The sequence below is a fragment of the Aspergillus luchuensis genome, chromosome 1 (genome assembly GCF_016861625.1).
Source record: "Aspergillus luchuensis IFO 4308 DNA, chromosome 1, nearly complete sequence".
In the NCBI taxonomy this organism is placed as follows: domain Eukaryota; kingdom Fungi; phylum Ascomycota; class Eurotiomycetes; order Eurotiales; family Aspergillaceae; genus Aspergillus; species Aspergillus luchuensis.
Genome location: NC_054849.1, coordinates 5,590,446 through 5,618,143, shown reverse-complemented (window position 1 = coordinate 5,618,143; position 27,698 = coordinate 5,590,446). Strand labels below are relative to the sequence as shown.

Genomic DNA, 27,698 nt, shown 5'->3' with positions numbered 1-27,698 from the left:
ATGAAGTTCAATACTGTCGCCCTCACCCTGGCTACCGCCGGTACCCTGGTGTCCGCTCAGCACCACCACCAGCACCGCCATCACCACAAGCGCTCCCCCGACGCCGAGGTCGTCACGGTGCCCGGTCCTACCGTCACCACCTTCGTTCTCGACGGCAAGGTCATTACCTATGAGGAGGCCTGCGCTGGTATCCGCAAGGGAACTTTGAAGTTCTCTGGCAACGTGCCTGCGGATGTTTGCGAGTCCTCTTCTTCTACTGTGGCTTCGAGCACCACCAGCCCGACTCCCACGGCTTCCGTCCAGGCTGCTGCTGAGTTCATCGAGGTCGCCGTCAAGCACTCGTCGAGCTCCAGCTCCAGCTCCAGCAGCACCAAGACCAGCAGCTCGTACGCCGCTGCCTCCTCCAGCTCCTCCGCCAGCAGCTCTAGCAGCAGCTCCTCCTCTGCCACCGGTGTGGACAAGGAGTTCCCTGATGGCGAGCTTGACTGCGACACCTTCCCCTCTGAATACGGTGCCGTTGCCCTCGACTACCTTGGCCTTGGCGGTTGGTCCGGTATCCAGTACGTGACCATCGTCGACGAGATTGTCGACAGCATCGTTACCGGTGTCACCGGCGATTCCTGCATTTCCGGAGCCATGTGCTCCTATGCCTGCCCTGCCGGATACCAGAAGTCCCAGTGGCCCAGTACCCAGGGTTCTACCGGCCAGTCCGTTGGTGGTATTGAGTGCAAGAACGGCAAGCTCCACCTTACCAACAAGTCTCTGTCCAAGAAGCTTTGCATTGAGGGTGTCGGAGGTGTCCACGTGAAGAACACCATGAGCGAGGAGGTCGCTGTTTGCCGTACCGACTACCCTGGTAAGCATTGAACTTCCCTTCCGACATGTGGGTCAAAACAAAGGCATTAATCATGTATACAGGTACCGAATCCGAGACCATCCCTCTCGCTGTCTCTGCCAACAGCGAGCTCCACCCCCTGACTTGCCCCAACGGCGCCACCTACTACAAGTGGGAGAACCAGACCACTTCCGCTCAGTACTACGTTAACCCCAAGGGTGTTTCCACCGAGACTGGTTGCCAGTGGGGTAACGGCAGCTCTCCTATCGGCAACTGGGCTCCTATCAACCTTGGTGTCGGTTACAACGATGGCAAGTGGCTTTCTCTGTTCCAGAACAGCCCTACCACCACCACCAAGCTTGACTTCAACGTGAAGATCGAGGGTGACAACCTCAGCGGTTCTTGCAAGTACGAGGATGGTACCTTCTACTCCGAGTCTGGCTCCAACGACTCCGGTTGCACTGTAAGTGACCTGCATTCATTTCCTCTCATTTCTTTTTTTGCTGGGATCTTTTGCTGATCATCATTCACCTACAGGTTGAGGTTCTCTCCGGCTCCGCCACCTATGTCTTCTACTAAGATAGTCGAGGGCCCGACACCCACCCGCCGTCGCCGTACGATTCGGTTCGCATCCGCTAATCTGAATCGAACCCCGTCGGCTCGCAAATAGAAGAACTTTCATGCCTCTGTTCATTCTGTTCATGATTCTCTGTCCAGTGCGGTTGCTTTCTTCTCTGTATCTTACTATATTGTCCTATGTGGCTTGGAAAATATAGCACCTGTCACATATGTCGCGTCGCCATTCCCTTGATGGAGACGATTGTGGTTAGACCTTACCTTCTCTACTGCAAAGTAACACTGATTTCCGTCCTTTTCAGCCGCACTTCTCTACCTTATTCCCCCCCGTGAGCAGCCAGATTTGCTCGTCATGTTATAAGTTAGCAATGCCTTGTATAGTAGTTTTGTTTATGTCAATTGATTTAAGATGGTTTTAATTCTTTCTGTACCGGTCTGATACCATCTGGGTGCATGGACGCCGTATTTGTGACCGCGTAGGGCGACAACTAGCTTTTTAAGAAGGGCGGCCCTCCGAAACCTGGCGGGTCCCACCCCCAGCCTCCTGAGTTTAAATGAAAGCAGGTGTGTCAGGGCTGGTATGTAGATTATCCTTCGATAGAGTGCTCGGGAGGCGGTGGAGGTGCATTCCAGGGCGGCATCCACCTGCGTCATGCACGGTCTGATGTGTCCATCTAGAGTCATCCCGCGGGTGCCGACCACCACTGCCTACCCGACCACCCCAACCAACGCGTTCCAACCAATCTGACTACCATCACCATCACCACCACCACCACCACCACTAATCTTACCATTGATTGCCTAATTCAGCGGTATTTGACTCCATTCAATGTCTAGATATCACTACTAACTTCGAATATCATGATATCTAGAGGCGTTTAAAAATAAACAATAAAAAAGATCTCTACCGAACTTCCTCGCCAGTGCCTCCTCCTAGGACCCCTACGCGTCAAGAGATCCCTTATACCTCTGAATATGATATATCTTCACCTTTATACGAACAGGAGGCAAGATTTTAACCCGTGAGGAGGCAGATAAGGCCCATTCTACCTATCTAAAGAAGAAGGCAGAAGAAGAAGCAAAACAACACACGAAAACAGCAGCATCTGAGGCCTCAAAGCAACACGCAGATACAGATCAAGATACACCTACAGCGCCTACCAGAAAGCGTCGTTTCGTTGCAGTTCCTACACGTGTTTCTACACCCGTTCCTACACCTGTTCTGAAGCGAGAGGTACTCAGGTAAACACCTAGTTGACCACCTCTTCAACCTATACAGCATCAAATTATAACTTCTACTCCCGTTCCAAAGGCTACACCGTTACTATACAGTCAACTGCCTAGTCAACCTATACAGAATTCCTACACACCCGCTCACCTGGCCGCTTTACACAGCTAGAGAGTGACGTCTTAGGAAGACCTTGAATAGCACCTTTTGTGCCTCCTTCCACACCTGCGTACAGCGTTCCTGGTTATCCAGGTCTGATTTCTTCGGGATCCCAATACAACAACTGAATCAGTAGTTAGTGGCGCTACGAAGAAGACCTCGTTCGATTAGGATTGGCCCATATGCAGCATCCTGCTCAGGATCCCTCGTACGATCCGCTCAGGGATCCTGATCTTCAATATTTATCCTGAATAGCATCATTCTACATACAAATTTATATGATATATCGATAAATGCTTGATTTTTAAAGAAATGAAACGCGTTGTGTGCAAATCGGCAGCAGGGTCAGATTGGTCGGAACGCGTTGATTGGGGTGGTCGGGTAGGCAGTGGTGGTCGGCACCCGCGGGATGACTCTATCTATCAGATATCGGTGACCTTGGAATGTGCATAAGTGGAGCCCCCGATCGGTCGGTGAGTTCTTCAGGGTTCTGTCACCGGTGATGTGTGGCATGTCAGAAGTGGGCTGGGGTTTAACATTTCAGGTCCGTCATATCAATAATTAGTATTCATCATGGTTCTTTGAAGTTCTCTAGTGGGTTAAGCTGTTTCGATCGCCACTTAAGTAGCCATTGTCCTCATTTCCTGACTAATGGATTGTATCATTGATGTTACATTGTAAAGTGAGAGTTAAGTAACAGAGACCAACTGTTATGGTGGATTGGGGGCGCAATTGCGACAGTTTGTTCGGGAAGGGTACTACTACTACTGCTACTAAGTATATACTTACCGCAATGAGGGGTGATGATGCCATGGAACCGGCGATTGGACTACACGTTGTGACTTCTATCACACCCTAAAGAGGGTTTCATCTTGCCGGGTGTATTTTCCGGGCCCGTACCTGGCCCGATGATGAGACCATTTACCAAGTTCGAGCCCGCGTAGGTAGTATTCTGGAGGATACCATCAGGGGCAGTTGAAGTCATCCACCCCATTTGAGGACTGTTCACGTCGCACGCACTAGTCCAGATGGGGATAGCAAGTCACGATCTGTACGAAATCCCTGCAACGGGCACATGGCTTTACTATTTTGGGTAAGGCCTCGACTGCTCATTGGCCGAGGCTGGGTGCCCAGCACCACGTGATCAGGCGCGCCATCACGGGGCCCGAACCAGAAAACGCGGAGCACATGACTCCTAGACGCGGAGACGCGCCTCGTTCCTGCCTGGGGTGTCGAGGGTTGTGTATACCGAGATTATAGACTAGCCACCTCTCCTCCCTCCGTTTGACACGCAGGGGAGTGCTGGAACTCAGGGAGCCGCCAGGGTTGATTTACCTTTTTTTCACACCTGTAAGCAACCGGAGCCTGGCATATTTTGGCAAACTTCCCTTCCACCCAAGTCAGCAGTGCATTGCATAGTTTCGGACGGTCCAAGTTGCGAGGCTGCGCGAGCTTAGTGGTGGAGCTCTCGACCCTCGTCGGCGCCTATCGAACGCGTCTCGGGTTGTAAGCGTGCATTTCCGCGCTGGACGAGACGCTCCGTTCCGGCAGGCATTCCACCACACACCATCCTTTCACCCTTTTCTTCAATGTTTCTCGTTTTTTGCCTGTTCGTACCCAGTTTCGTACTTCCCCAACCTCCTGGCCCTCGTCTTGGGGGGTGAAGCCTCAAAGTTCCTTCCCTTTGTCATCCTTGACACGCTTCATCTTGTCTTTCTCTCTCTCTCTCTCTCTTTCCTTCGGGACCCCGAGTCTCGTGAATTGACTCCCACCCCATAGAATTAGACATTCCTCCCCCAACCTTTTCTTCCTCGACGCGACGAAAGCCTCAATTGACCTTTTTTAATCCTCGTCCACCCCTCCTGCCGTTGTTCGAGTGGTATACGAGCGTGTCCGGGTCGTGGTTCACGACCAGACGGCCTTAACTTCGAATTAATAACATCATGGAGTCTTCGCCTCCAAGGAGCAGTTTGGCTGCTCCGGTGGCAGGTGTGAAGCGTCCCGCGGCCCTATTGCCTGCCTTTGAGCCATTGAGCTCCTCTCCCTCACTTCCTCGTCCACAGAAGCGTGTAGCACGCGACAATCATGGCATTGTCTCGACTTACCCTACGCCGGTGCCGACCTCGTCGACCCATATCTTGTCCTCCTCCCCCCCGAGAATGGCCCTGCCGCGAACGGCCTCACGGCGTACGTTTACTTCGTCCAGCTCCGAACGAACCCCTCTGTCTGCTGTCCCTACCATAACGCTTCCCGAGAGCGGGGAGCCCGTCCTGATGGGAAGGTCCAGTGCCTCGTGCCATCATCAGCTCGCGGCCAACCGTATGATATCGAGGGTGCATGTCAAGGCTACTTACAAGCCCGCAGCTAATCCCTTTGACCCTGATAGAGTGGAGATCATGTGCATGGGATGGAACGGGATTAAGTTGCATTGTCAGGGGAAAACATATGACTTGGCCAAGGGAAAGACGTTTACTTCGGATATCAAGGATGCTGACATCATGATCGATGTTCATGACGCCCGCGTGCTGGTCCAATGGCCTCAAAGTGACCGAAAAGATTATGCCTCGACGGATTCCGAGCAGACATGGGAGGAGACTACACCCAAACGTAAAGCACAATCCCGTCGGAGTATTCACGAAAGCCCCAATGTGGAACGTCAGCGCTTGGCGTCTCCCGTCTCGCCGTCCCCTGCGGTCAAGTCTCTGGTGCCCCCATCGTCGCCCATATATACCCCGACACGCTCGCGGAATTCCGTGGTCGTATACGAAGACGAGGCTTCACCTAGCCGTCGCAACAGCACTGCTGATGCAGATCAGAACTCGTCGTCCATCGCTAGTGACATTCTGCAGAGCTCGCAGTCTAGCGAGTTGAGTGAGCTGAGCAAGCAAGATGACTTCTCAGACCATGATGAAGAAAATGACCCCATTGTTCATTCCTTTGGACCCTTTGGCGACAATCTACTCCCTCGGATGGCCTCATTCACTGCAGATGAGTCACCACTCCGTCCTGCACGACCCCGCAACCAGGTTGTCCAGCCTACCAAGTCCCCGGGACAACCCTCCAAGGCCGTTGAGTCGACGGAGAGCACAGTAACCAAGCTGGAGCCGTTGAGCGAGAGCTTTGAACGGGTTCAGAACCATGCCGCCAACCAATTGGCGTTCTCTCGGCTCTCCTCCACGCCATTTTCGACAATCTTGAACAACCTCCCACCGTCCTTGTGGAGACGGGACGGCCATCACAAAGAGGGCCCCACGAAAGAAGAGATCCGTGCCATCCTGGACACGACCAAGTGCATTGGAAAGGTGGCACGGGAGGGAAAGGATGCCGCAGGAAAGCCTCTGGAAGCCGAGTACTATTACATTCCTGACTTTGACGAGGACGATATGCGACGCGAGGCGGTTGTGCATGATCTCAGGAAGCCGGGCCTCCGCAACTGCCGCAAGCAGCACAAGGTACGTTTATCCCCACTTAAACAGTAACATATAACTGACCTTCGCAGCAATACTTCTGGCGCAAACCCAAATAAACAATAAAAAGTCATTCGATCCCTGCTAATATCTTGACACGACCTTCTTGGATTCTGAGTACATATTTGCAACGTTCCCCTTTTCTTTTCTTTCTTCCTATCTTTCTTCAAGGACTCGCATAGCGTGGCGTGGGCATACCCTGTCGATTTTTTTGTTGCTGTATGAAGGTGTATGATGATGTGGGTTTCTTTCCTTTGTTGCGTTCTGTTAACGGTCCCCCAAGCCAGATGTATTGTTTTGTCCACGTGCGATGTCTACTGTGTTTCCTTTTGTGGCAGCATTGACCATTACGAGTCAGGGTCTCTGTCCATGCCTCATGGTGTAGACCTTGCTATTTCTGTGGGCGCTCAAGACCTACCCGTGTCTTGTGTGACGTCCGTCAACGAATCCGCGTCTGAAAATTTCCTTCAACATTGTCTCCCAGTGCGCTGTTGGCAAGATGCCCAGCAGCCCTGGACCCTCAACCAACCCAACCCAACCCTCATGACCTGTATGTTATCACAGTTTCTTAGGGAAACAAAAGCGTTTTAGTTATGTTCAGATGCAAGCCTCTTACATCGTTCACAGTAGACTTGAAGCCAGGAACATGGGACGATCATTGGTTTCCACCGCAGCTGGCATCACGTGCCTGCGCCATAGATGATGTCCCAATGACTTCAGGTCCAAGCACAACACCACCATCAACTATCCGGCCGCGTCGTGCAGTAGCACTGTCCAGGCTTCGTTCCTGTCCAATCCTAGCCGGATCTGGATCATTCTTGGCCATGGTTTAGACGTCAGCCCACATCGTATCGCCACGATTCCATCCGAGATACACGGTATACTATCTACTGGAAGAAGACAGGCAGGCAGGCATATTAAGCCAGTAGATCCGTATTCATCCCAACACTTCATCCCTCCTTCACTTCTCCCAACATCCAGACCAAGTACTTGACCTCTTACTACATCGCTAGGTAGCACACTAAACCAGTCTACAACCTACCTATATCTTTCTACCTACCTACCTACCTACCTACCTACCTACAACACACGTCTCAGTCTAATCCAATCCAATCCAATCCAATCAATACACCCTCTTAACCAAACCACTCATCAACATTCAATATGTCCCCAAACCCACGAATCATCCCCACCACCGAATCAACCACCCTCCCCCGCACTCATCAACACCAACCAAACGACGCAGACGCAGACGCACCACTGCACACACAAAGCAGTCCCGAAAGAGAGCAAGAAGATCCCAGCAGTCGCATCCTAGGCAGGAGTATCAAGCCGCCCGTGGTACGGCATTATAGTTGGAGTGAGGAGGATCGGAAGCATGCGTTGCAGGCGCGGTTGTTGGAGACGGAGGGGAGGGAGATGGGATTTTCGGAGGTGAGAGGACATGATGGGGGTGTGATGGGGGATGAGTAGGATATTCTCTGTGATGGTAATTTGTGGTTGAAGGTAGGAATGGATGGGAATTTGAATGAGAATGTGGTGGTTTGTGGTTAATGTTTGATGTGAATGTGAGGTTTATGGGGTTATTCCGTACGAGTGAATTCTATTAGGGAGATGGGATCAGTAATATAAATTTGATGGGGCAGTGCCAACAAGAAGAAGCAACTAATTCTTGAAAAAAAAGTAGTTATTGGAGTCTATCGCAGCGTAGTAAGTACTTACTATTGGGGTAATGACGAACTCCGCCTTCGGCCCACTTCTTCTTCACTTTCCCAGCTGCGCTTCACTTCAACTTCCGTCAGCCACTTCCAAGGCTTGCCTCCCCCTCTCTCCACCTCCCCTTGACGCCCGAGACACCTTGCGCGTCACTTGTCTCCTGCCCGCTTCACCAATGTGGCGTTCAAGTCACTCATGCGCTTTCCTTTCCCACTCTTTGAAAGGTTCCCCGGACAGTTGAGATCAACCCACGCGCTGATTGCTGCTGCTGCACCACCACCGCACACCGCGGCAAGCAATGGATCGTCAGAGGAAGCGTATGTCCAATCCCACTCCACACCACATGTCACCAAATTTCCCCCCAACTTGGGTTCGCTAACTTATTCCTTCTGTCTACAGGGGATCTCCGCCTCCAAAATGAGAGAGTATGGGCCGGCGAGAGTGGTAAAGAAAACCCCTCCCCCCTCCTCATCAATTCAACCCACTACGCCGTTACATGAACATGATCCGGCATCGGAACCACATGAAGTTATTGTAACTACCTAACTAACTAACTGATCGCTTGATGCAACAGATGTCTTTCCGGTCAGCAAATCCCTCGATTCGGCCTTGAAAAAGAATACCGCTTTCATCAAGCGCCTCCGCACCGGAATCAACGCCGCTGCCCAACAAACCTTCCTAACCGATATCCGCACCCTCTCGCTGCACAAATACCTGTCGGAAATTATCTCCGCCTGCTATGAAGGTCTCTGCAAGCTCAAATCGCCCGGCGAAATTGCTACAGGTGTCGAAATCACTAGTGCCTTGCACCAGCGCTTCGGACCTGCCGAATTCACCCGCCAGATCGGATGGCTGCTAGGGCGGGGCCTGAGTACCCCGGATAGAGGACAGCTGAAGGCGCTCAGCCAGGAGTTGCGCGAGCGCGAGGAAAAGGAACGGTTGTCTCGCCATCGGGTGTTGTTGAGGGTTGTTACGGAGTTGTGGCTGGTGGGGGTGTTGAAGACACTGGATGATATTGAGAAGCCGGATGATGTGGGCGCGAAGGGCAAGGATGGAGTTGTTGGTATTGGCGGAAAGGCGACAGATGGGCCGGTGAGAAGAGCGCCGCCGTCTGCTGGTAAAGATGGTGAGAGGGAGCCCGAGCCGTTTCCTTTGGAGGTGTTGAAGGACCTGCTTGGACATGATCGCGACCATTCAAATTTGCCACTGGCTGTGCTGTTTGTTAAGAGCTTCAGTTGGGATGTGCTGGGCGTGAAGATGGTCGAGGAGGGTAGGAAGACTGTCGAGGCTGATGGTGCTACAACTACTGTTAATGGCGATGTGGAGGCGGATGCAACAACAGCCCCGGAGGGTGATGACCCGCCGCTCACTTCGGAGAAGACTCAGCTTCGGTTCAAGCATATCCTGAATCGATACCTGGAGGATGTCAAGACACATGTTGTTCGCGATCAGAGAGCGTTGGCCGCCCAGAGCCGTCGCAATGCCGAAGCATACGTGAAGAGTGGCGAAATCTTCGAAGACCGCCAGGCCAACTTTGAGAAGCAGACGAAGTCACTGGAGAAACTGGTTACCAACACTCAGGTCCTGTGTGAGGTTCTGGGCGTGGAAATGCCAGCTTTGGCCGAGAAGGAAGCCGCTGATGCTGGAGCGGGCGGTGGTATCGGCCTGGTGAAGGCTAGCGAGTACTTGCGTGGCCAAGGAGAGGGCGCCGGTATCTGGGAAGACGAAGAGGAACGGCGCTTCTACGAGAATCTGGTCGATCTTAAGGGTAAAGTGCCGGCTGTACTGTTGGAGGATGGCAAGAAGAAGAAGGCGGAGGATGAGGCCGGAAAGAAGAAAGAAGAAGACGGCACAGAAACGGAGAAGACTGAAGCTGGTCAAGCGCAGTCAGCCGAGGAGAAGGCTGCAGCAGATGCCGATGACCAGTCTACTGCTATCGCAAGCAAGACTGTCGGCGCCCAGGTGGATGCGCTTCTGGCTAAGCTGCCCGATCTGCAGACTAAGGACCAGGTTGACCAGCTGGCGCTAGACTTCTGCTTCCTGAACTCAAAGGCGTCTCGTAACAGGCTCATCAAGGCAGTTTCCGATGTCCCCAAGGGCCGCATCGATCTTCTTCCTTTGTACTCTCGTCTGGTTGCAACGCTAGGACAGTACATGCCTGATATTCCCCAGGGAATCACCAACTATCTGGATGAGGAGTTCCGAAGCCTCCAGCGCCGGAAGTCAAAGGAGTTCCTGGGCCAGGTTCGGATGAGCAATGTCCGTTATTTGGCCGAACTGACCAAGTTTGGTGTAGTTCCGGAGCATATCATCTTCCACTGCTTCAAGGTTTCACTGGATGACTTTTCGCGCATGAACATTGAGATCATCGGGCATCTCCTAGAGAACTGTGGACGCTATCTGCTTCGGAACCCTGACACGTCCCCGAGGATGGCTTCCTTCCTGGAGACTCTAGGAAGGAAGAAGACTGTCCAGCATCTGGGTCAGCAGGAACGGATGATCATTGAGAATGCAGTCTACTACGTTGATCCGCCACCGCGACCTGCCATTCAGCAGAAGGAGCGCACCCCTATGGAGTCTTACATTCGGAGACTGGTCTACCTGGATATGAACAAGCGCAACTACACCAAGATTTTGAAGTCGATCCGCAAGCTTCATTGGGAGGAACAAGATGTAAGTACAGCATGAAGCGATGCGGTGTACGAAGATCATACTAACTGCGTGATAGGTGGTCGATATTTTGGAGCGCGTCTTCAGCAAACCGGTGAAGGTCAAATATGGCAACATCCACCTTCTCGCGATCCTCGTCAGTGCCCTTTATAGATATCACCAGGATTTCGTCATCGGCGTTGTGGACAACATCCTCGAGCAGATCACGCTGGGTCTGGAGCAGAACGATTTCAAGTTCAATCAGAAGCGAATCGCTGAAGTCAAGTACCTCGGAGAGCTCTACAACTACAAGATGATTGACTCGCCGGTGATCTTTGACACCTTGTATCGCATAATTACTTTTGGTCATGGTGAGTGAGTCGACACCGTCCGCGAAACGTCATTAACAGCTCTCAGAGGGTGGTACGCCCATGCCTGGAAGGATCAACCCGCTTGACCTGCCTGATGACTTCTTCCGTGTCCGTCTGGTCTGCACTCTTCTCGACACCTGCGGCCACTGCTTTGATCGGGGCTCGGCCAAAAAGAAGCTTGACTTCTTCTTGACCTTCTTCCAGGTATTTTTGCCACTGCCCGCAAGAAATTCGAGGCTAATTAAAACAGTACTACATGCATACGAAGGATCCCCTGCCAATGGACGTTGATTTTCTAGTCCAGGATACCTTCTCCATGACTCGTCCTCAATGGAAGCTAGCAGCTGATCTGGCCGAGGCTACTCAGATCTTCAGCGAAGCTGTGGCGCAGAACTTCAAGACGCAGGATGCAGAGAGACCCGCTGAGCCTGATGAGGACGATGCGGAGAGCAGCTCGTCAGACGAGGGTCTGGAGGAGGACGTAATGCTCGAGGAAGAGGACCAGGAGTCGAGCGACGAGGCTGAGGTTCGTTGACCGACGTTAAGATTGCGATTATCTACTAACGTATCAACAGGTGTCCGGTCCGAACGCCGAACAAAACGGCGACAGTGAGTCTGAAGACGAAGAGATCTTCGTGACTCGACAGGAAGAGGAACGCGACCCAGAAGCGGAAGCCGAATTTGACCGCGAATTCGAGAAGATGATGGCGGAGAGCATGGAATCCCGGAAATTCGAACGCAAGGGTGTGTTTGACATACCTTTGCCGATGAAGCGGTCTGGACGTGAGGCAGCGCTTGAGACGCCCCCGCCAGAGGCACCCAAGCCCACGAACAACACCATGGCGTTCTCATTGATGACGAAGAAGGGGAACAAGCAGCAGGTAGGTTCTCCATCTAGTTCTTGCAAGGCTCATGACTAACCATGCAGACCCGCACGATCGACCTGCCCTCCGACTCCAGCTTCGCCGTGGCAATGCGAAGCCAGCAGCAAGCCGACCGCGAGGAACAGCAACGGATCAAGAACCTGGTCCTCAACTACGAAATGACCAATGAAGCGGAGACCAACACTGATGGTACGTTATTTGCAGTATTTCAAGTGTAATCAATACACTGACAGTGTTGCAGCCGCAGAGAAGCGTTCCCCCCATCGCGACACCAGAATGGACAAATCAAGCGCGGCCAGGGCGGCTTTCCGATCCCGGAAACTCCAACTGAGCGACGTAAACTGGTAGATGATGCGTTCGATGGAAACTAACAGTCATGGTATACATTCATGAACTAGAGAAAAGACCAGCAGTGCGCTGTTCGGACTAGTCTTTGACTATTACGCTTTTCGCGTCAGTCGTCCCATCAGTCAGTGGGTTGATTGTTTAACAACTTGTCACAAACGCACACTTGTTTACCTCGTGTGCATGGTTTCAGCCTGATCATGTGCAGACAAGGCTTTGTCTGACAGTCAACCAACCACTCGGTTATTGATACATCGGCGATGTGATGTGGAAGTGAATGGGTATGTCGCATGCATTCCCAAGCATAGCAAACAGATCATCTGTTCAACACAGTGATCATTCCTTACTTTGTGTGTGGTTCCTCCCGACACAGAACAACTGCGCAGTGGTTTGTTATAGGGAGATAGAAGAAGCTCCCTGGGCACGGCATGATTATATTCCGTCCTACTCCCTGCTTCTTCTACTAATCTCCTCCAACTGGCTAACTCCAGCTGGGTAGCGCAGAAGGAGATAGACGTGATGTGATGAGACGTGACCTCTCCTACTTACTGCCCTGGAAACGCAACATGCTATTACACAATCACTCACTCGCATGAGCCATCCTACAGCCAGTTAAATTAGAAATCATCTCATATCGAATCAGAATGTATTCTACTTTTTCAAAGAACCACGTTTGCTGCTTCAATAAAAGGGGCTAAAGATACTGCAATGGAAATGAAATCATCTATGTCTATTCAATCTACTTCGCTCTCCCTCTCCCCTCTCTTTTGGACCGGGATGCTAAACATGGAAAAGAAAAGGTACAAGTACAGGTGCAGGTGCAGCGCAGGGGCAGTTACTTAGATACAGTGTGACTCAAAAGAAAAAGGTAAAAGGTAAAGTGGATATAGAGAGGGTCGGAGATGCTGATAGATCAATCAATGAGAAGAGTCAGCCAGACTGGAGATCGAAACGGAGACAGAGACAAATAAGAAGAGGGAAAGAAGAGCAGGAGGATATCACGAACAGAGTAACGGAGAATAAAATGAACGAAGAAAATGGGAAGACGACGAGACTGAGTGGACGAGCGGGTATAAATATGAGCTGAAAAAAAGAAATCATGCATGCATATAGTAATACACTGGCTTGCCCGATCTTATACATCTCCCCAACATTCTTCTCTATTTATTCAAGTCATTTATGCTTCCTGTTCTTCGATATTCCAATGCTGCATCTTCCAAGCTCTGCCATATGGTATATTCATTTGCTTATTTCTCCGTCTGGGGAACAGCATCATGAGCCGCCTTGGGCACCAAGGTCTCCGCCTCAGCCAGCTCACCCTTCTCGGCGAGTTCCTGTTTCGTCTGGGCGTTGATCTCCTGTGCATGGGCGCGCTTCTCCTCGGGGTGAGAGGCAGCTTCGATCTGAGCGGCCGTCACGGGCTGCTCGTCACCGGCCTCGGGAGTGGGAGCGGCAACGGCGGCAGCAGCAGCCTCCTCGTCATCTTCGAGTTCAGCGCCGTACACGTCGGGGTGTAGTCTGAAGCAGTCTTGCATGCCCCTGTTGAGTAGTGGTTCCCCGCATTAGTAATGCATTCCATGCTTATGGTTCGGAGATGAGTTATACGTACTTGAACTTCTCAATGCAGTCAATACCCTTAGGCTCCTCAGAGGAGTACACGAAGCAGCTAAAAGCAGCCTTGAACTCCTCACCGCAAGGTCCGTGAGCCATACCGCCCAGACAAGGGCAGTCCCAGTTGATCTCGCCGGTCTCGGGGTTGAAGGCGCCTTCCTGGCCGGCCTCGGCCTCGAGCTCCTCGGGGGACTTCATCGAAGCAGCTTCGGGGGAGGGTTGTTGCGCATCATCTTGAGGGACTTCGGGGGCAGCAGGAGTGGGAGCGGGAGCAGGCTTCTTCTGCTTCTGTTCGCGGATCTTGGGCTTGATGGAGTCGATGGTGAGAGAAGATTCGGCCTCGGCGGAATCGGAGTTAGATTGCGAGAGAAGAGAGACTGCATCATTAGCTAGCTGAACTGGCCTGATGGGAGGGGGTGGGTGATGTGATGGATTTCTTTCGTCCTTCCGAGGCATGACGGCGAACCGCCATGCATGCGGTGGGAAAAAACCCAGCGGCAACGGGCAACGGCAACAACGTACAGGACGGGGTTTGAGCGAAGTAGGGGCTCGTGTTGTAGTAGTAGACAGCGCCAATGGCCAGACCCAAGCGGGCAGCGGTGTTCTTCCAACTCCTCGGCTTGGAGTCGGCGGGTGTGTTGGTGCTTATCAATCGTCTGGCAGCCGGGCCACGGACTGCGACAGCCGGTGCGCGGAGGATAGCTCGAGGTGCGGAGCGAAACATGGCGGGTGAGAGTGGGGGGAAGTTGGGATTGACAATTAAGGGAGGTGATGATAAAGAGGAGAGGAAGAGGAGGGGGGATCACCGCGAGGCGAGCGGCATGAATTGGGCGGGAAACCGACGGATGGGAGTGGATGGAGGTGGACGGGGATGAGAGATGGAGATGGAGATGCAAACCAATTCCACCACCTCGATTTGACGCTGGATGCCTCAGGCAGGGATGTTCTTGCCTGTTTGGGCTGTTCTGCTGGTCCGCCCCGAATTGACCAATCAGAGGGGGGCGCGATACGCTGTTGGTGCTGCCAGTGCTGAATTGCATGGATGGGATGATTCTCCTCATTTTAGTGTCATCTGGTTATACCGAGTAGTGAGCTGAAATCATGTAGATAAGAAAGGTGGCCCCGGAGGGTATGTATTGAGTCTGCTGAAGTTCATTGTCTACTCCGGTCTGCAGTCCGATCTATAATCTTGACTATATCCAGGTTACACAGTACACAAGACAAGATGTATACTGGACAGAAGATGATGGCACCTGGTAAGGACTCCACATGGTTGATATACATCTGCACATCAACTAATGCTTCACAGTCAGCATCCCCAGTCAAGTCCCACTGGAGATCCTGCTCCTCCTCTTCGGTCTCTGCAGACCAGTCGAGCAATACATGCTCCTCTTCTCCGCCCCCGAGCTCATCCACCGACTCTCCTCCAAGCAGCTCATGACGCGGGAAGCCAACGGGGACACTCTCCTGCATATCCTGGCCAAAGACCAAGGTCCATCGCGACAACTCGCGCGGGCTCTCTTCTCCAAGAAAGACCTAGACGTCAACGTGCAGAACAACAACTGGAAGATCCCCTTAGTATGCGCAGCCCAATACGGGAACCACTGGCTTGTCAAGCTGCTGCTGGAGCGGGGCGATTTCAACAGCTACATGCTGGACTACTTCTACTTCACGCCGCTGGTGTGGGCAGCTAAGAAGCAGGACGAGGGATTAGTGAAGATCTTGCTGGCGAACAGGAATGTCCGGCCAAATGAAGTGGATATTTTCCGGCGAACAGCACTATCGTATGCAGCAGAGTATCGGAATGAGGCGATTGTGCGGTTGTTGCTGGCGGATGAGGATGTTGATGCGGAGTGGAGTGATGAGACGGCGCGATCACCACTGTCTTATGCGGCAGAGGCCGGGAGTAAGAGGATTGTGGAGTTGCTGTTGGATCGCGAGGAGGTAAATGCGCATTCGGTGGATTCGTTTATGAAGACGCCGTTTGTGTGGGCGGCAGAGTATGGACATTTGGAGATAATGATGAGGTTGGAGGAGTGTGAGTATTGATGGAATATTTATATTCAATCTTCTTCTCACATATACTACTACTTGTAAGTAGTTGATGATGCTATGACTGAATGATATGCCACCACCAATACCCTCTCTGAAAGTATTTAGTCATCCATGATAGAAGATCACTGAGGGGTAGTAGTAATCGCGTGCCCATTTAATATCTAATCTATTAATCAAGAAACTATGTGAGCATCAGAACCCCAAGGACACTCTTATGGACGGGGAAAGTTGTTATCACCGAACTCTACCAAATTTTCGCGGGACCCAAAACACACCCCTCCCTCTCAACCCCACCATATCTTATCTTCCACTTCCTAGTAACATAACTACCTACTACTAACATAGTAAAATCTATTCATCTGCATATATCTTACTATTAAAACTACTCACTCATATTCCCACCCAGCGATCCATGGCAACTACAAGGCTAATGACCTGGGACCCAACCCAATTCTTCCGAACGGAAGAAGGCCTTCCCTCGAGTCCCTACGCCCTGCTCATCCTCAACCATCCAATCAACGAGAGAGCATATGATGTTCTACAACAGCATGGTATGCCCCCATATCCATACACTCTATATAAAACCCTATACAGAAAACCGTATACTGAATAAAAGATAGCACTAACAACCGTCTGCGCCGACGGTGGCGCCAACCACTTTTACGAGATGATGAAAGCGCGGGGGAGAGAGGATGTAGATGTATGTATATATACCCTTTCATACCCATGTTCATATCCATGCTATATACTAGTTAGTATATATGCTATATATACGCTATCTATATGCATGCAAATATCCTTTGTATAGGAAGATAGTACTACACTATACTACTTCTCTCCACCCATAACATCAATACCTCTCTCACTCTCTACACGATATTAATATGTATGGAACAGCACCCCACCACCATAATCGGCGACCTGGACTCCATCCACCCAACAATAAAAGCCCACTACGAGTCGCACGGGGTAAACGTGATCTACCACCACGACGACTACAGCACCGATTTCACCAAAGCATTGCGGTATATTCGCGCCAACACTGCCGAAATCTTATCCTCATCATCATCATCATCATCCACCACCCCCCAAGAATACAAAGAAAGTGATAGCTTGTCAATACTAATCCTCGGCGGTCTCGGCGGCCGCGTCGATCAGGCATTCTCACAGATACATCATTTGTATTCTAACTCTACCATCCCGTCTTCCTCTTCTTCTTCCTCTTCTTCCGGAGGAAATATGAAGGAAGGAAGGGGAAATGGGAACGAGGGCGCATTATATCTCGTCTCGGAAGAAAGTATCACGTTTATCCTACATCCGGGGAAGAATGTGATTCGTACTCCTGGGGTAAAGAGGGCTGATCTAGCTATCTCTACTACCTCCGGGGAAAGGAAAGAAGAAGAAGAAGAGTATCTCCTGGAAGAAAACGTGGGCATTATTCCACTCTCTGGACCGGAGAGGATCACGACGAAGGGGTTCCAGTGGGATGTGGAATCCTGGGAAACGGAGATCGGGGGCCAGATTAGTACGAGTAATCATATTCGGGCGGAGGAGGTGGAGGTTAGTGCTGGGGGAGCGGTGTTGTTTACGGTGGAGTTGGCGGGGAGGTTTAAACGTTCATCATCATCTTAGACTATTTTATGTGGTTGGATAGGTTGGATATGTTTGTTGGGTTAGTGGATGGCGGTATAGATGTTGGTATTCATTCATCCTAACATTTAGACTTAAAACATATCAAGCAATACTACAGCGCCCATCGCCCTCAAAGCATAGCAGTAACAGCAGTCCAGTCCGCTGATACGCCCTGACCGAAAAACAACCAAGGATAACGTAGATGGAAGTGACCAAAACGAAGCCAAAAGTCAAAAATAATCAGTCAAACACCCCAATCACACCTCTAACCCTCATCATCTGTACTCTGTCCACTCACCACTGCCGCTGCCAACTATACATCACTTCCTCAGAATCGCCTCGTACAGAGTCCCAATCACTCCAATAGCACTCCCCGCCAACGCCCCATTCAACCCCCAAGGAACAGACCCCTCCAACCGATCAATCGTCAACCCCTGATAAGCACCCCAGAAGGTGAACTGCTCCGTGTAGACCAAATACGTGATAACCGCCTTGGCAATATAGAAGCTCAGCGGATCGAAGCTCGCATGCACACCAGCGCGACCGCGACGAACCTGCGACCCAGCCTGCGCAGCCTGCAAGCTCAGATTGAAAAAGTACGCGACAGTAAAGGGCAGCGCCGCACTAATCAACGCCCACAGCGAGACGACAGCCCAGAAATGCCCCTCGACCAGAATGAAAATGTCCGGAATGGCGATCTTCAAGTCCGAGAGATGCGTCCACGGGGGCATAGGAACAGTGCCCACGTAATTCCAGGGCACAACAGCGCGCAACACGTTCAGGGCTTCGACCGATAATATCAACGTGCCAAAGGCCTTAACGCTGCTAAGGTTGGAGCGGAGCGACTCGGTACGCTCGTGCACACCCGTTTCCGACCACAGTTCGCTAACGGACTTGCCCCACGCGGCTGTCTGGCGATCAATCACGTCGGTAACCACGGCCGGCGAGGGCGGTAGCTCCGACACCAACGATGACATCGTTGGCGGCTGCACGCCCACCACCTGTCCGGGGGTCTGGGGCTCAGATTCTTCTCTGTGGGAAGTTAGCGGAATTGAGGCCAAAAAACAGTCGCGACAGTGAGGAGTTATCGTGCGCGGGGTATCATACGTAGGCTCGCGCTCCACCTTGGCCTTCACCTGTCTCCGGCGCACAGATCGAGGAGCTTCATCCGGCGTTGGAGAGACTTCAACCTTAGGGGCTCTCTTGGTGGGGGAGTACACGCGCGGGGATTGCGACAGTCGCCGGTAGTAATCGGCCAGACGCGCGTCGGTTTTGAAGATGGACTCATTGGCTTGGAGATGGCTGTCCAGAGCGGCAGCGAGGTCTGGTTTGGTGAGGTCCTCATAGCTATTGCTTTGTTAGAAGAGAGAGGGAGAGAGAGGGTGTGTGTGTGTGCGCGCGCGCCCACAGCGCAGCGCCAGTCATTATGGACATGGGGAGCTGCTTACTCCTGGAGGTCAGTGAGCTCAGCCCATTCTGCAAGTTGGGGCTTGCGCAGTTTCTGCAAATAAGGCAATCCGGTAGGCATGACGATTCGCGCGGGTACGGGGTCCACGTAAGACCATGCGACCAGTGGCACAAGTGCAAGGGATAAAGATAGGTGGGTGTGGGTAGATAGTATAAGGGTATATAGATAGGGAAAGATAGGGAGGGAGAAAGAAGGAAGTAAGTAGTAGTAGTAGTGGTGGGAAAGGTAAACAAGGTAAGGTAGTAAACAAGAGACAGGCGAACAGGAGAGGAGTAGTAGTAGTACCAGCGAGTAGTAACCAGAGCCAGACTAAGAGAGGGAAGTGAATCAGTCGCAGTTCAGCGAGCATCTCGTGAGGTCACAGCGGCGGAGGAGCCAATCCAGTCCGGCTGCTGCTCTGACCGCATCCGGCTTTTGTTTACTTTTTCTCTTCTCGCGCCCCTCGGCAACTGGCGGGTTTCTCTTTGTCGATCGCTTTGTTATTGTTGTTGTTGCTAGGAATTAACTCTGGTTCTACTCAAAACTCTCTTCTCTCTCTTGAAGAATAATATACAATGCTTCATTACCAGCCCTTGTCTAATGTCTATCAATGTAAAAGTATCCGTACATGAGATGATGTCCTTCCTCCTATAAACAAAATGCGCGCCCTGAACCACAACCACCCGATCATGCAATCATGCAAGCTCTCAACATGCGGGGAAAACGACGGGAGGGGAATGGGAATCCAATAATTAGAAGACAAGAAGCCGAAAAGAAAGAAAAAGAAGAAAGAACAAAGTAAAAATCATACCACTCCCGTCCGGTCACCCCTTCCAACATAGCCGTCTATAATGCTCATGCTCATGCTCATGCTCCGGTTGTGGTGCGCTCTTTTCTTTTTATCTACAGCGGACACCCCACCGTGTGTCCCAGACACCCGTCGATAGTAATCTCACTATCGGATCGCAGATGTCAAATCTTCAATGCAAGTTAAAAGCTTACCCTCACAAAGGGCTCAGATCATCCACCCCCTGGTAAGCTTCCAGTTTCTTCAAAAGGTACTGGTACATGACCAGCATTGTTCCACTTTGAATACTGGTCCACACTCCGCGGGGTCCGACTCCGCGGAACCACCCCGCAATGCCCTCGGTCTGGTAGATCATCTTCAAGCCAGTGAAGAAAGACGAGGTATCCAGACGGGGAGCCCCGGGCGGCGCGACCGACGTCGATGCTCCAGACGTCGAGATGGGTCGCGAGTGGGTGCGCAGGGTGGACGTCGTGTGCGATGACGTATGCTGGCGCGGGCTCTCCTTCGTCGACGCAGGTTCACCCGCCGACTTGGTCGAGCTCAAGCTTTCCGGGTTCTGCTGCGTCTGGATCCGCGTCTTGACAACGTCCATCGGGCAAGTCATCACACCTGCCATTCCACCAGCCGTAACTGCAGTCATAATTTCCAAAGGCAGTCCAATGTCTCGCGAGCCCACCCATTCCTTCGCCAACCGTTGTTCTTGCTCGTAGAATGCGAACTGCAGGGCCGAGAAGGGAAGGTCACGATAGATGGTCGCCCGATAGCCGTAGAAGAGGGCAGAGAAACCCTCCTGGCGAACAATCGTGCGTAGAGCATCGGTGGTCGAGCGGTAGTTGTATCCCGAGTTAAAATGCGGGTTGTTGTAGCGTCCCTGCAGCTGCAGCCGCGTCTTCAAAACCTCGGAGGGAACGTATACAATGGAGGCAGCCAAATCGGCGAAGAAACCTAGCGGCAACCGAATTAGTATCGCCCACCCATGGCGAAGCAACAAACACCCTTACCTCCAGACAGGTACGCAATATTGGGGTTGATCCCAGAGTCGATCATCTTCCGCTTGGTGAACTCGTAGACACCAAAGAAGATGACCGTTCCAGGGAAAGACCCAAACAGCGCCGGCGTCACACCACCGTACAGACCACGGAAGAAACCCTCTTGTCGATAGATGGTAGCATACGACGAGGTCATAGAGGTATATTTCGGAGGGAAGTGGGGATCGCCTTGCTGTCGAGTCTTCACTGTATCTAACGAATGCATGAGCATGTCACCGCAGGTACCACCGGTACCTCCAGCCAGCATAGCCTATCCAAGCAACAATGGTCAGAATACAGCTGAGGTTGTATGCAATCAAGACAAAGCTTGTCAAACAGTCGCAACTCCACGAGACCAACAAACATACATGTAGATAGGGAGGCCGAGGCTCCTCCTCGTCCGCAAGGGACGTAGCCTTCTGAGCATTATGGTCGCTGGATGCGCTTATCGGACCGGCGGAATGAAAGACATGGTCGCTGGTAGCGGGAGCAACGTTGGGGAACTGAGAGGCCGACGCAGGAGAAGGGGGATCGGTAGACGGTGTCTCTGTCGTCGTGAACAGGCCCAAGACGCGCGAGGTCAAGCTCATTGCAAGGATACCGCAACCCACCGGATCGTGGTGCGGACCAGACCACGGGGGTTGGGATGCGGCGAGCGACTGTGGTTTAACGGAAGGACGCCACCCCGGACAAGAATGGGATGACAGTCGAGAGGAACTGGGCGTAGAGCAAGGCGGGAGAAAAGGTGGATTCCGGGGGAATTTATGTTGCCAACACTGGTCGGGAGAGGGGAGTTGGGAGCATCGCACCTCTCGATGATAAAAAAGATCTTTCGGGCATCATCGCCAGCGTCCGGGAGGCCCCAAAATTTCGGTCGGTTTCCTGTTTTCTCCGCCGTCCGAGTTAGAATGGCAGCCTCAGGCATCTGTCTCTTAAAGCTTCCGCCGGGCAATCCGCCTATCGCTGCGTTGCTTACGCGCTGACTGAGCCGTGGCCACTGCATCACAATTCCGCGCTCGATCGGAAGTCTAATCGGACCCGCCGGACGCCGACGCTCTCCATAGGCTACTTCCGATCCTACTAATCCCTCATAATCCAGTGGGAAGGCAGAGTACGACAGCCACTAACACTATACTGTCGCATTGGAATATATAACAATGAGACGTATTCAAGGACAGAAAAAAAACTTGCTGAGACATTTCACGTAACCTTCCTCCGCGTTCTCCCCCTGAGCAATTAAAAGTACCATCCCGGATGCTACTCCCAAATCTCGCTTCGTCTCGCCTCCACTATTCACAACCTTCATTGTTCATCAAAGGGCCGTGCTCCTCGGCCAGGGCGACATCGCTGGCCATGGAGATTCATTACTGGCACATCAGTCTCAATAATCGGTGTCCAGAACAAACGGCTCCCAAAAAATCTTATGCACGTAGATTCACGGGGCAGTTCACCAATTCCGTTGTAATCCTGAACGTCCTGAACCAATCCTGACGGCCCTCTATTGGGGCTTCTTCGCAGCACCGGAGCTCATACGGTTGAGATCCGTAGCCTCGTAGGCCTGGCCCACGGCAGCCTTGAAGGACTCCCAACCCTGGCGAACCGCCGGGGGGGTGCTCTGGTGGGAAACCGAAGCATCGACTCTCGCGATGAAGTGGCGGACCGCCTGCTGCACAAAGGAGCTCTGGGAGTATCTGGCGCGGAAGAAGGCCAGGTAGAAGAAGAACAGCACAAAGCTACCCTTGGAGAAGGTGAGGATGCCGACGGCCAAGCGGAAGAGGAGAGACATCTCCAGCTGTGCGACTAGGTGCATGCTGGCGTCATAGTACTGCTTGACGAACCGTCCAATGGTATCGGCCAAGGGAGAAGGTCTGGCGGCGGGCTTAGGACCGCTAGGAGAAGCGGGAGAGGCCGGGGCACCAGGGGCGGGACCCTGAATGGTGGGAATCAGGTGGGCACGAGTGTAAGTCGCAACATGGAAGATGGAGTAGACGCTGAAAGGAAGCAGGGCCAACGGGATCTGGCGCGAGTAGAGCCAGACCAAAGCCATACCTAGTTACGCTTATCAGTATCATTGTCTTCGCTATTTGATCGCCATCACCTACCGAGGTACTGAACATTTTCATCACCAGCCAGCTTCAGCGCAATGTTGGGAACACTGCCCTGGAGACGGCCACGGGCAATGTGTCCCTTGTACACCACAATTCCGTATGTCGCGGCAGCGGAAACAAACGCAAGGCGGTAGGCTACCTGCGCCGACGAGGAGTAGTAGTTGAACGTGATGTAGGACAAAACATAGCGGAAAACCGAAAGGAGAAGCGTCACATGCCTATGATGCGTTAGCGAATATGCTCGGTCCGACCGTTCGAAGCGAGAAGTGGTGAGGGATGGTGCGGTAGGCAAGTCCTGCTGGCCAGGCCCAAGACCGTGGTCTTGTTGTATGATGAAACGTCGCCAAAAAGAACAGACGGTGCGAAATAGGACGGAGCTATAACCTACCCAGCGAACCAAGCAAATCTAAGTAGGGGAGACCTCGTCAGTACCAGCCGTCAGTTCCGGGACATGCGACACATACTGCAGTGTTTGAGCCAGAGCCTTGAGTCTCTCAGGCAGAGGCAGATTAGCGGGCGGAGCAGGGGCCATTGCGATCGCTTGTCTCGGGAAGTCGGATGAAGAAGCAGGAATGTAGGGAGGGTCGTTGGTTAGTAGTAAGAAAGGGCCGAGATACCGGGGAGTGGAACGGCGGTGCGGCAATGGAGCAGCCAACAGCAATAGTAGATGAGGAGGGAAAGGGAAAAGGAGGAGAAGGAACGAAGAAAGAATATCGGGGAAACTAATTGAGCGGTGGAAGCAGATGGATATCCACTTGGGAAGGGAGGCTGGGCGGGGACAGCGGTGGGTTTTGGCCTTGAAGGGAACGAACGGCGGTTCTGGTGCAAGTTGGAGAGAGTAAGTGTGCCAGCTGAGGGAAGAAGCTACTACGTACTACTTTTAGTCCTACTCAGCCTAGTCTCCCTCGGTCAACTGGTTCGTTCGAGCATCAGCCGCACTCCCGTGACGTCGCCCGCCCGCAATGATGCAACACAACCGTCGGTGGAAAAAAGCTTATCGATGTCATGATCCAGGCGAGCTCTTCCCCATGTCGTGTGCAAATCGATTCTGGGTAATTGTTGGTTAGTAGGTATCCGGATTATTGATTGCATTTACTGAATGGGTCTTCCGGTCACTGAGGGCTTTTATGCCTAGCAAAATCGATTCCCTAAAGAAGCATCCAGGGGTATCCAAAACCATGAGCAACTACAGACGATACTCTGATAGCCTATTTTTGATACGAATAGAATTGGAGAGTCATCGTGAGCGACAAAGCTGCCCCACCCACATTTCTTGGTGTTAAGCTGGATACTGCTCGATTGTTTTGGATTGAAATTACTATGTCACAGTAGGCATATATCCACCCTACACGCTTCTTACTGAATACGCCTTTCGTCGAATGAGCTCTGCTGCTGTCGCACCCAGCTGGCCATGGAACAATACATCACAACCGCCCGAAGCACCTCCAGCTTCGTCTTGCTTTCTTCGCTCATACACCTCCCGCTTCCATTATCGTATCGTTCGCTCTTCAATAACACTTCAGATTGACAACTAGCGCACAGAAACAGCAGAGGAACAAGGAAAAACGTCCAGAAAATACAAAGATGGTCAGGGGTGGGTGATCTCACTAAAATGGTGTAAAAGAGGCAAAAAAAAAATAAAAAGTGTACCGAAGACGAAATAAAAAGTAGGAGTACCAGGCCACAACGGGGAATAGGAAATCGGACGGGAACAAGGTATAGCGTAGGCAAAAGTACATAACAAGAAGCGAATGGTGGACATGAAGCAGTGAATTCCGAACCCAAAGCGGTCTTCCAGGCCGTCACCCCGTGCGTCGTCTTGCGATTCCACGACCAGAAGCACGGGAGCATCCAGACATTATCACCAAGCTGGATTCAGCTCCGGTGTTCCGGCCACATCTCCTAGTCAAGCCCCAACTGGTGGTTGGTTTCGGCTGAAGAAGAGAAAAAAGAAACAAAGGCTGTCTTTTCTTCTGCGGTCCACCCGGTCGATAATAGAGTCATTACTGGAAGCAGATACGAGAAAAGTAGAGGTTTGAGGGAGTGTGGGGGTGAGAACAAATAAACACAAGAGAAAAGAGGCGGCGGGTTAGAAAGAGCGTGCGGTCAATCGGGAGTCGTGGAGAAATCAACATAAAACCACCTGAGTGCCTCCGACGACCATCCGTAACCTCGGTGGTCCTTGATGTAAGTCCCTTGGCAAAGGCATCGGGGTACCAGTCATGCGTGCGTGCGTCTAACGAAGCGAGAATCCCTTTCGCTTCGGCTCCTTTTCGATTGGCCTCCCACTTTCGAGGCGCGCCTTCTTCTCGTCCAGCTCCATACGTTGCCGTTCCAGTTGGTCCTTCATCTCGCGATGTCGGGCGTATAGTTCGTCTTCGCTCTGTTTCAGCTTGCTCTCCTTCTCTGCGACCTTCTGTTGGAAGACCATCTTCATCTCGGCCTCCATCTTGGCGAGCTTCTGCTCGTGGAGGGCACGCTCCTCCTCCTGCTTGACAGCGGGGTTGACCTCCTTGAAGACGCTTGGGTCCTGGGCCACGCCCATCTGGGTAAGCTTGTCGGAGCGGTAGTTCTCGTACAGAGAGTTGTTGGTGTGTTCCTTGAGCTCCTCCATGTGGGTGCGGATCAGCATCTGGCGCAGCTTGACAAAGTCGCAGTGTTCCTCGTTGTCGACTTCGATGATACCCCAAGGGTAGCTTCTACCGCGCACTTTCCGGCCATCAGGGGTCGTGACCTCGGAGTTGGCACCAACGACAGCGAACGGGACCTTGGACATGATCTCCTGGTTCTCGGCAATAGTCTCCTCGTCGTCAAGCTCATAGCGGGGGCCTTCGAAGATCTGAATGGAGTGGTGCTGGATATCGGCCAAGATCTGAGAGTGATTGCATCAGCATACTATACAAATAGGAATGGAACTAGGGGTCAACCTACCCTCTTCTTGAAGTCCACAATCTCCTCGTCCGTCAAGGTGTCAGCCTTGGCGATCACAGGGATCAGGTTGACCTTGGTGTGCAACCTGCGCATGACTTCGATATCGAGGGGCTTCAGGGAGTGGCCAGTGGGCTGGATGAAGTAGACGCAAGCGTGGATGCGGTTGTCGACAATGTTGGTTCTGTTGACCTTGTTCTCGGCCTCCAGGTAGGCATCGTATCTCTGTTCGATGTTCTCCACAATCGGGCGCCACGAGTCGTCGTTGTTAACAAAATCACCGAATCCGGGGGTGTCCACCACGGTCAGGCGGAGACGGACACCGTTCTCTTCAATATCGGAGCTGATAGATTGGATAGAAACGGTCTTGGGGATGATATCGTGGCTGGGGCCGGTGCGTTCCTTAGGAGGGTAGAGCGAGGCGTTGAAGAGTGTGTTCACGAGAGTCGACTTTCCGAGGCCGGACTCACCTAGTGGTGTATTAGATTGAACAAATTGCAGCCATGCGTGGTTCCGCCTGTTGGGCACTTACCAACAACCATCACGTTGAAGTTGAATCCCTTGCGGACACTCTTACGGTGCCATTGGTTGGGCAGGTTGGCAAAACCAACGTAGCCGGTCAGCTTCCGGCGAACAACATTCTTCATATCCGTAGCAGCTTGAGCAACAGCCTTGGGGTCCTTGGAGCTCACGGTCTGAGCGTTTCCCGCGCCCATTGGGTTACTGCGCTCAACGAAGGGCGAACTGGGCTTGCTGCTGGGGGGAGAGGACGAAACGGGCGTGCCATTGGCAACCGGTGCAGGGGGTGGTGTAGCTACATTGTGCGAAGCAGAGTCAGCAACTGGTTCATCATCCTGTCGTTCACTTTCGGAAGACAAGCGATCGAGGGCAGGCGAAAACGAATGGCGCTTCGGTCTCTGCGAGCCCTTCTGGAGGAAGCTTGGAGGAGCTTCCGAATCTCCTTGAGAGCGACCATCCGCACTTCGGTTCCTGGAACGTGCCATGGTGGTATCACAACGCGCTAGGATGCCGGGTTTCGGACACGATAGGGAGAATTGGTGGCAGGTAGAAAAGGGGGGGTGGTTTCTTTCAAATCGCAGGTTGATGAGGAAAGGAAGGGTACAGGGCGACAAGCTTACCCATTGTGGAAGTGAAGGGTGTGCAGGTAATATGGGAAGCGAGCGTAGAGGAAGCAAGTAGTAGCGAGCGTCGATGAGGAAGTTCCCCTGAATAGGTAGTACCTTCTTCGTTAGCGACAAAGTCCTTGCAGGAAGCAGTCAAGGGGAAGGTCTGGAAGCCGCAATAATCGAAGCAGCAACGTGGAGGATAACCGTATTCCACGTATGGTCCGTGGGGATGCAGAAGAGAAGGTAGGGAGGAGGGGAGGGGGGCCAGAAAATAGAGGAGCCAGCCTGCGTACCTGGATACTATTATTCACCGGTAAAAGGGTGAGGTTCAGTTCAATAACGAGCCAAGGGGATGGGATTATAGCTGGAACCCAAGGAGGATCTCAAAAACACAGCTAAAAAAGCAGGGTGTGGAGGAGATGATGCGAAACGAAACAGGAAAAAAACAAAAGTCGGGGAGAAGAAATGAAAAGGACGATGAAAGAGAGAAGTGAATACGTACTGAGGGAACAGGGGAAAGAGGGAGAGCGATTGGGACCTGCGGAGTGATGGGGGTGTGGTTTAGTCGTTGGAGCCAGACTGTTTGGTGGCCCTGTCCGAGAAAGAAAGGGGGGCTCTGGTTTCTCTTCTCTCTACTTTGCTCCAAACTAAACTAACCTAACTTACTACTGACTGACTGTATGGGAAGGCAGGCTAACTAGTTAATCAATCCTTTTAGTCCTGC

At 52.3% G+C, this 27,698-nt stretch overlaps 11 protein-coding genes across 11 annotated transcripts; 6 read left to right on the top strand and 5 right to left on the bottom strand.

Moving 5' to 3' along the window:
- Positions 1-1,414, top strand: sun1 (SUN family protein UTH1; the record flags this gene model as incomplete). The annotated part of the gene is made up of 3 exons (XM_041684427.1): positions 1-856; positions 919-1,298; positions 1,373-1,414. The coding sequence occupies 3 exons, from the start codon at positions 1-3 to the stop codon at positions 1,412-1,414; spliced, it is 1,278 nt and encodes a 425-aa protein (XP_041538613.1).
- Positions 1,415-4,741: 3,327 nt separating this feature from the next.
- fhdA (putative transcription factor Tos4) lies at positions 4,742-6,324 on the top strand (the record flags this gene model as incomplete). Its single annotated transcript, XM_041684426.1, has 2 exons — positions 4,742-6,250; positions 6,298-6,324. The coding sequence occupies 2 exons, from the start codon at positions 4,742-4,744 to the stop codon at positions 6,322-6,324; spliced, it is 1,536 nt and encodes a 511-aa protein (XP_041538612.1).
- A 1,105-nt stretch (positions 6,325-7,429) lies between these two features.
- Positions 7,430-7,738, top strand: AKAW2_11891A (uncharacterized protein; the record flags this gene model as incomplete). Its single annotated transcript, XM_041684425.1, has 1 exon — positions 7,430-7,738. One exon carries the CDS (start codon positions 7,430-7,432, stop codon positions 7,736-7,738), a length of 309 nt encoding a protein of 102 aa, XP_041538611.1.
- Positions 7,739-8,279: 541 nt separating this feature from the next.
- On the top strand, positions 8,280-12,233 carry AKAW2_11890A (regulator of nonsense transcripts 2; the record flags this gene model as incomplete). Its single annotated transcript, XM_041684424.1, has 9 exons — positions 8,280-8,298; positions 8,381-8,425; positions 8,556-10,654; positions 10,710-11,001; positions 11,048-11,205; positions 11,252-11,527; positions 11,577-11,882; positions 11,930-12,074; positions 12,127-12,233. The coding sequence occupies 9 exons, from the start codon at positions 8,280-8,282 to the stop codon at positions 12,231-12,233; spliced, it is 3,447 nt and encodes a 1,148-aa protein (XP_041538610.1).
- Positions 12,234-13,477: 1,244 nt separating this feature from the next.
- On the bottom strand, positions 13,478-14,565 carry MIA40 (coiled-coil-helix-coiled-coil-helix domain-containing protein; the record flags this gene model as incomplete). Its single annotated transcript, XM_041684422.1, has 3 exons — positions 13,478-13,769; positions 13,840-14,218; positions 14,364-14,565. The coding sequence occupies 3 exons, from the start codon at positions 14,563-14,565 to the stop codon at positions 13,478-13,480; spliced, it is 873 nt and encodes a 290-aa protein (XP_041538609.1).
- A 501-nt stretch (positions 14,566-15,066) lies between these two features.
- AKAW2_11888A (ankyrin repeat domain-containing protein) lies at positions 15,067-15,890 on the top strand (the record flags this gene model as incomplete). Its single annotated transcript, XM_041684421.1, has 2 exons — positions 15,067-15,097; positions 15,151-15,890. 2 exons carry the CDS (start codon positions 15,067-15,069, stop codon positions 15,888-15,890), a joined length of 771 nt encoding a protein of 256 aa, XP_041538608.1.
- Positions 15,891-16,308: 418 nt separating this feature from the next.
- AKAW2_11887A (thiamine diphosphokinase) lies at positions 16,309-17,528 on the top strand (the record flags this gene model as incomplete). The annotated part of the gene is made up of 3 exons (XM_041684420.1): positions 16,309-16,447; positions 16,517-16,596; positions 16,794-17,528. 3 exons carry the CDS (start codon positions 16,309-16,311, stop codon positions 17,526-17,528), a joined length of 954 nt encoding a protein of 317 aa, XP_041538607.1.
- A 320-nt stretch (positions 17,529-17,848) lies between these two features.
- AKAW2_11886S (uncharacterized protein) lies at positions 17,849-19,056 on the bottom strand (the record flags this gene model as incomplete). Its single annotated transcript, XM_041684419.1, has 3 exons — positions 17,849-18,560; positions 18,636-18,875; positions 18,977-19,056. 3 exons carry the CDS (start codon positions 19,054-19,056, stop codon positions 17,849-17,851), a joined length of 1,032 nt encoding a protein of 343 aa, XP_041538606.1.
- Positions 19,057-19,979: 923 nt separating this feature from the next.
- Positions 19,980-21,401, bottom strand: AKAW2_11885S (putative mitochondrial carrier protein; the record flags this gene model as incomplete). Its single annotated transcript, XM_041684418.1, has 3 exons — positions 19,980-20,728; positions 20,785-21,082; positions 21,180-21,401. 3 exons carry the CDS (start codon positions 21,399-21,401, stop codon positions 19,980-19,982), a joined length of 1,269 nt encoding a protein of 422 aa, XP_041538605.1.
- A 908-nt stretch (positions 21,402-22,309) lies between these two features.
- AKAW2_11884S (uncharacterized protein) lies at positions 22,310-23,451 on the bottom strand (the record flags this gene model as incomplete). Its single annotated transcript, XM_041684417.1, has 4 exons — positions 22,310-22,860; positions 22,914-23,137; positions 23,308-23,325; positions 23,384-23,451. The coding sequence occupies 4 exons, from the start codon at positions 23,449-23,451 to the stop codon at positions 22,310-22,312; spliced, it is 861 nt and encodes a 286-aa protein (XP_041538604.1).
- A 1,704-nt stretch (positions 23,452-25,155) lies between these two features.
- On the bottom strand, positions 25,156-26,851 carry aspB (septin AspB; the record flags this gene model as incomplete). Its single annotated transcript, XM_041684416.1, has 3 exons — positions 25,156-25,791; positions 25,851-26,317; positions 26,380-26,851. The coding sequence occupies 3 exons, from the start codon at positions 26,849-26,851 to the stop codon at positions 25,156-25,158; spliced, it is 1,575 nt and encodes a 524-aa protein (XP_041538603.1).
- Between the last annotated feature and the right edge of the window lie 847 nt (positions 26,852-27,698).